Below are 7593 nucleotides of genomic sequence, written 5' to 3' on the forward strand. Positions count from 1 at the left end.
CGGAATACATTTTTTTTTTCAAACTATCAAATTTACCATTGTTGTCATGTGAAGGCCAAATGCTTTTTCTCCTCTCTAGATTTTGGTATCAACAAACTTTCAACTCTCTCCTTTTGTAAGTATATATAGTGCGTTTGTACGGCTCAATGTAAGTTTTAGTTGTTAAGTTCAAGATAATTGCATGACTTTTTTTTTTTTTTTTTCGTTTTTAGTGTTGTTTAGATTTGTATGTGGGAGTCTAGGATTGCAAGTGCAAAATAAAACTAGAGATATGTATATCATGTAATTTAAAAGGTTGGTGATGTATGATATTTTCTCTCTATAGGAGTCCATTTGTTGATTTTAAAAGGCAATAGATTTAATTATCCTTTGATCATTATTTCAAAACTCAAAAAGTTTTTGGTCATTTTTAAGAACTAGATTTTATTTTTGTAATTTATGTTGTCGACCCAGATACATGCTCGGCCCATTTGAATTTGTTGACATTTTGACCCATTGCCCAACCCAAATCTATTTGGGCTCAATCTCAATGGCTTAGGCCCATAACATTGGCCTATTGGATCAAGAAGTTGTTAGATTGAATTGGGCTCGGTATTTTAGACCCCCTTGTTTGAATATCTCATTAGTTAATTAATTATTTATTTATTATTATTTTCCAACTTGTTTCTTTGAAATAATTCTAAGTTATTACTGTTACAATAACAATTCTATTTGACAATATATCAATTCATAAATTTGAACTTTAGCAATTGTTTCAATCATGAACTAATGGTTATAACAATTTACACTAAAACAGGGTATAAGTTGATATATTAATGAAAGTTTAAGGTTAGAAATTAATATAACATAAGTATAATTAATTCATAGACTAATACAAACTCCTAAAGTTTTAGAATTATAATAACAATCCCACTCCCTGTAAAAATAATTATTATATACTTCAAAAAGGCAAAAACACATAAATATTAGTATAACAAGCAAAAATATAGTATATTGATTTAACGATGAAACAAGATAAATTCGGATGACAAGCCGAAACCAGTTAAGTCCATGCATGATTGAAAGTGATTTTGAAATATGTAGAATTGTTTTTATTATATTTAGAAAATTACTGTGGAGCTCCTTTTTATTGGTCAATAAATTATTTTACCTTTTTATACACATTTTCCATGCCATTAATTAAAATAAAATTTAAATTAGAACAATATCTTTTTTTTGGAGATCTTGAAAATGACAAGTAATTTTTGATAATTTTAGAATTACACTTCAAAGAAATCGTTATCAAATAATTAATAGTTTGAAGGAAAGTTGCCGACGTGCAATATAAAGAAGGCAGAAAAAGGGAAATATACAATTTAGAAGTACTTTGAAATTTATATCTCACTCTATATATAAATCTTACAAATTTAAGAAAGATTACTTTGAATCAACAAAGTCGCCACCAAATTCCTTACTAGTGATTTGTATATTTCATACTTCTTACCTTTTAATTATTAAATTTGCCCACACATAAATGAAAAAGAAGAAGAAAAAGAAGGATAAAAGACTCATTGTTGTTGAGTTTCTTAAATTCATTGTTTAAGTTTAAAGTTTCACGAATGTTATTATGAATCAGTTTGGTTTGCTGCAGACTTTCCTGATCTCGCCCTGTGATCCAGTAAGTGGTCGAATATCTCCCATTTTAATCATTGCTGTCACAAAATCAGTGTCAAAAGTCTTATCATTTTGACTATACTGTTTGACTAAAGAATCGGTGGATCCGCCGTTATGGAGGACTTGGTCAGAGTGGAGCAACCCCTTATTGTTCAAAAGATTCTTATAGTAATTGTTATCAAAAAGCTTTGGGGTTGCAACATCTAGAGGGGCAAGATTGTCATCTCCTCCGCTTCTTGGACAACTCCTTTGTCTTAGCTTTGCAAATGAGACGTCTATGTTGCTCTCGTTGTATATGCGATTCCTAAAGGTTACACACCTCGCTAGGCCTATTGTGTGCGCACCTACATGCGCATAACAATATATTTATTTTCTATTTAGTCTGAAATTTTTAAATGTGTTAAGATATAAGTTAACTTTGAAACTTTTAGTTTTGTATATCCAATAAGTTTTGACAAAGTTATTCCCAAAACGATCGACCTTGATTAAATTAACGATGAAAGTAGATGTGAAAAGGAAAAGAGAATACCAGACAAGGCAACCATGTCTTTGGCGGAGAGTCCTACAGCATTGAATCGATTGATGAGGTTGGAAAGCGTTGAAGTAGGGGGAGGGATGACGCCACTACTAGCAGCAGAGAAACTGGCTGTTTTTGAATCTCTTCTTCCTAATTTCACTTCCCATGATGGCCCTCCCAACTAAAATAATTAATTACAGTTAAGAATATAGTATTAATTATATGGGAGCAAATCTTAGAAAAGTGTTAAAAACAAACTTACAATGTCAACAGAATCACGCGCAGTAAGAGTCAAAATATCAGCACATGAGACCACACCAGGGCAAGCTTTTTCAACGTTACTCTTGATGGCTTTTATGACATCAAAACCTCTAACAGACCTATTATTCGGAGGCGCTGTTTGTTCTCCTCTAAAAGTTGCAGTATCATCTAAAAGGATTGACCCATCACATCCCTAAAAGAAAAATGTACAAACTTTAATTTAGAGACAACAACTTGACTACTAATCAAGAGTTACAATAAACGTAATAACATTATATATATACGTTAACAAAGCAGTCATGGAAGTGAAGACGAAGGAGAGAAGCGCCAATGCGGGCTTCCTTGGCGATTGCGGATTGAACACCGGAGCGGACTATGGAGAGGAGCTTAGGGCACGTCTTGGAGTAGAAAGAAACGGAGAGTTGAGCCGAAGAGGTGCCGATCAAAAGTAAGGTTAGCTGCAAAACTAGAACCAAAGGTGGCACCAAATGTTTTGGAGTGTGAGTAGTAAAAGCCATTTTGGGAAGGAAATAAGAGGGAACTTTTTTAGGTCAAGGAAGGAGAGTGTGGTGGAGTACATGAGGATACTTAGTTTGATTAAGGACTATTTATACACTTTCAAAATGGACAATAATGCATGAGAGAAAAAAATGGGAACAAAGATAACATAGAGAGAGAGAGAGAGAGAAAATTAGGCATTATTAATTAATTTGAAGATGAGGCCAAACTTTTGGCATTGGGTGATTGGTAGATTACCTAATATTATTCAAAGACAGAGACTAGCAATGGCATGGATTGGATGTATATATGTCTTGAAACTTATAGAGAATATAGACTTTTCTCTTTTTGATGTGAAATTATTGGTTGATGTTTTTGTTTGATTGATGTAATAAATAAAATAGTGATTTTAACACAACTTTTGTGATCAGTATTTTATTATTTTCTTTGATGTTAATTACGTCGGGTAGTAAAAAAGCACTCATAACAAATACAAATGACAAAAAAAATATTGAACACTAAATTGTGCATTAAAAGTAGGTGTTGGATCTCTCATATTGAGAGGTCTAGAACTCCACAAGATTATATACATATATATATATATATATATATATATTTACACTCTCATATTTTCAACATCAATTATTTTGAAATTGAAGGATGAATTTAATTAACCAAAATAGAAATGGGATGAGAAGATGGGTCTAATTTGGAAATGACAGGGTGTGGTTGGAGGGTTAATTTTAACTTTAATTATTAAAGCCTTAATCCATTTAGTCAAAATTATAAGGGCCCACACAACCAAACTAATTTGGAGTTTGTTTATTTTCAGTAATTCACTTTTTTTTTATGGTCAAATTTTAATGGTTATAATATCATTTTAGCTTTTGTATTTTAGATTTTTTTTTTTTAATTTTCCATTTATCTCTCAACTTCATATCTATAGTCTAAGTAAACTTTAAATCTAGTTTATCTTATTTCTAATTAAAATAAATCAATGGGGTTACATTCGATTATGTTTTTGATACTTGTTTCCTTGTATTTAGCCCATTCATATTGATACATGGGACCCTCATCTGTATTCGTAGAAAAAAGCCACTATCAACAACTGTGTCTGAAAATTACATCTTATCATTATTCTCACGGTTATAGTTTGAGTTATTTTTGTCATTTTTGTTATTGTTTTAAAGAAAAAGCTATCAATTTTGACATAATATTTACTGCTAGTTGTTATGGTTTGAGTTAATGGTGCACGCCATAAATCAAATTATCGACGGTAATGGTTTGACAAAAACCATATTTTAGAGGTTAAACACGATAAAATAATAATAAAAAAACAACCTAATTATACTTGTAACTATGATCCATTATGATTCATCAATCAATAGAATTCTATTACGATTACACCAATTTTTATTATGAATCGATAAACAAGGTCTTAGTATCCACGACTAATTTGTTATCCATTTTCTTTAGATTTTTTTCTTTGTTATTTATGAGTTTTTTCCACTATAAAATTTAGTGACATATTTATTTGGTGTATTTTTTTTTCTGCCGGAGAATCATTATAATTATTTTTCATTTTGCAAAATTAGATTTAAAAAGATAAAGAGTTTTGGTTTGGGATTGTTTTTGGAATGGTTTAAATTGATTTTAAAAAATCTTAACCGTTTGTATTGTTTAGTAAAACTAATTGTTAGTACATCTATCAAAAATTAGTTTAGAAAACATATGTTTATCGATTATGATTATAATTATAACATATAATAAAATTTTGGATTTTATTAATGATAGACACTTCTATAACGATCTATCAATATGACTGATAGAAGTATATCAGTATCTATCGATATCTATCATTGATAGTATCTGAAAATTTGCTATATTTTGTCAAATTTGCTATTTTTGACAATTCCCCATTAAAATTGATAACTAATTCTAAAAAATGGAGCATCAAGTAATGTATAAACCAATCTATTGAGACAAAATCAAAGAGAAGATTGGGATACCAAGAGTCACTAGCAAAATTAACAGAAATTGTCTTATTGGAGTGTTGTTGATTATACACGTGGCAGTCATTAGAGTAATATTAAGCAAAATATAATATTAAAATAACATTAAAAATATTTGATTCACCCAATAATGTCTATTAAATAAATAATTTATCAGCACAATCTCTTTTGGTATTTTTTTAACTTTAGAAAAATTTATAAAAATAAAAGTATTTGTAAATATATATAAAAAAATAATATCTCTTAGATTATTCTTAAAAATGAATTTTATTTTATTTTATTTTAATAAAACTTGAGGTAGATAAGCACATAATGTTGTTTAGTAGTATATATATTTAAATAAAGGTAATTTTTCAAATCTAAAAAAGCAGCCACAATTCCATGCATGCACTACGGATTTTAATTGAATTGAGCACCTGTTTTTCATTTTTTTCCCCTTCTTTTTTCTAGTAAAAATAATTTTTGAAATTTTGTGGATACTTGATAGAAATAATGTCAATTTAAACATGGTTATTAAAAAGACAATAATTTTCCAACAAAAAGAAAAACAATAATTGATTAATTAGAAAGAAAGTTAAGTTTCTCCAAAGGAAGCGTATTATTTAAAACTCCTTGCTACCATCAATATGCAAAGCCAAAAAGTTTGACTTAAACTTTAATTTATTCATAAAATTTTGTATATAAAGTCCATTTTTTCTTCAACTATAATTAAATTAAATAGTGAACCTAACAATATCATAAACTAATATATTTTATGATTCTATATATAGTTGAGTATCAAATAGATGGATGGATTATCTATATTCTACCTACTTACATACATTTCTTCCAAAATATAGAAAAAAAAAATATTAATCTATACCTTCGATTTTCTCTATAGTATTAATGTATTTATCCATTCTATTGATTGGACATTTAAATGAGCCTACAGTATTATTAATTCAATAGAAGGATGATTTTTAAATATAATTTTAGTAAGGAGTCTTATAGGTTAGTGTTTAGTTTGTTAACGATTTAGATATTTGATTTTGATTTCAAACGGTTATAGGAATTCGGTATTATTTTTTTAACTAACTAATTGATTTGAAGGAGGGGGTTAAATGATAACATCTTATATGGTTTTCATTCTCAACAACCAAAATAAAAACAAAAAATTTAAGTTACAACATAAAAATAATATATCTACAAAATTTCAAAATCAAAATCTTCTCTCGAACAAAATAGAAACGATTAATAGCCAAGTATTATTTGGCTATTAACATGCTTAACTACTAATAATGTACAACTTTGTTAAGATATATATTTAAGTCTTAAAATTAAATTATGTTGTGCTTTATTAATTATTATCTTTCATCTCTTAATTAAGGTGTGCAATATTTATTTATTTATTCTACATAAATAAATTAGAGTATAAATAAGAGTCAAATAGTTTTTTTAAAAAAGTAAGAAAGTATTGAAGAAAGTATACGTGAATATATAAATAAATTGAAATCGAGCAAATCGATCAAAATCAACTAAACAGAAGGTAATTGAAGTTGATGTCAGTTTGAAAAAAATTCCAAAACAGACAACAATTTTTAAAAACTTCAAATGCTTAAACCATCTCAAATGAATCGATTGACAAACCAACATTCGATTTGTACTCATTCTAATCAGAGTCTATTTAAACATTTATGAAACTAACTATAGTTAATTCGACGATAGTTTGGTCAAAAGACTAATTAACTCCAACTTACTAATAGACACCCTTGGATCAGAGATGGAAAGGGAGAAAAATGTGGAAAATAGAGAGATAATACGTAGTATTAATGGTTTATATTTATATAACAATAAAGATAGTTTAAATTCTTTTTCTTTGATAAGTTAAGAATATTTTTGAAACAAAACCTTTAACGACGATTTTTATCCAAAATTAACTCATATTAAAAGTTACTCAAATACTTTTGATAATTTTAGTTTTTTAATAGTTTTAAATTTTTATTATATTTAGAAATGAACTATATTGTATTATTTAATTAATAATTTAAAATAATATAAAATTGAAACAAAGTTGGACTGCAATTTACTTTAAAGAAATGAAGGTTGGTATATATTTATAGTATAGAGAAGGGTAAGGCATGCCTCTTCTTTGTGGTTGAATATTAATTTCTTTTGTTTAAAGTTTACGCAAACTTCCAAAAATTAATTTGAAATGGACCAATAGAAAAGTATATATAAATTAATAGTTCTCTCTTGTTCAAAGTTGCTGTGGACTTGTATCCTATAAAGTGTTCAAATCTTCCTTAAATCATAAATTAGTCCCTATCATTTGATAATATTTTATAAATAATTTTGATGGTTTGATAGAACATGGAAGTTCATTAAATCATACGAACTAAATTCTATACTTCTTTACCCTATCATAGAGATCAATTTACAATTTAATCTAATACATGTGCTATATACACCCGATAATATTTAAGTCGAAGGACATATCGTTTCCCTTAAGTTTTAAGATTTTTATTTATTTACTCCTTAAACTTTTTAGTTGTGTCAAATATAATCAAAATTAGTACAAGTTTGAATTTTGAAAATCAATTTGATTAACATTAGATACCAATTTGAATTTGATGTTTTACTAGGAATCCAAAGCTTTTAATTTTTGTTTATGGT

General features: G+C 27.8%; 1 protein-coding gene across 1 annotated transcript; it reads right to left on the reverse strand.

Moving 5' to 3' along the window:
* Positions 1 to 1354: 1354 nt before the first annotated feature.
* LOC103502954 (peroxidase 4-like) lies at positions 1355 to 3011 on the reverse strand. Its single transcript, XM_008467077.3, has 4 exons — positions 2716 to 3011; positions 2433 to 2624; positions 2183 to 2351; positions 1355 to 1997 (listed from the first exon to the last, which is right to left on the reverse strand). Exons 1-4 carry the CDS (start codon positions 2947 to 2949, stop codon positions 1612 to 1614), a joined length of 981 nt encoding a protein of 326 aa, XP_008465299.2. The 5' UTR covers positions 2950 to 3011; the 3' UTR covers positions 1355 to 1611.
* Between the last annotated feature and the right edge of the window lie 4582 nt (positions 3012 to 7593).

The sequence above is a fragment of the Cucumis melo genome, chromosome 11, assembly GCF_025177605.1.
Source record: "Cucumis melo cultivar AY chromosome 11, USDA_Cmelo_AY_1.0, whole genome shotgun sequence".
In the NCBI taxonomy this organism is placed as follows: domain Eukaryota; kingdom Viridiplantae; phylum Streptophyta; class Magnoliopsida; order Cucurbitales; family Cucurbitaceae; genus Cucumis; species Cucumis melo.

What these genes read in the sequence shown, in the direction of transcription:
- LOC103502954 (XM_008467077.3), bottom strand. Translation starts at nt 2,949, where the DNA reads ATGGCTTTTACTACTCACACTCCAAAACATTTGGTGCCACCTTTGGTT. An exon ending in TCCATGACTGCTTTGTTAAC is followed by an intron (nt 2,625 to 2,715) that starts GTATATATATAA and finishes TTTTTCTTTTAG; the next exon opens with GGATGTGATGGGTCAATCCT. An exon ending in CGCGTGATTCTGTTGACATT is followed by an intron (nt 2,352 to 2,432) that starts GTAAGTTTGTTT and finishes TAATTATTTTAG; the next exon opens with TTGGGAGGGCCATCATGGGA.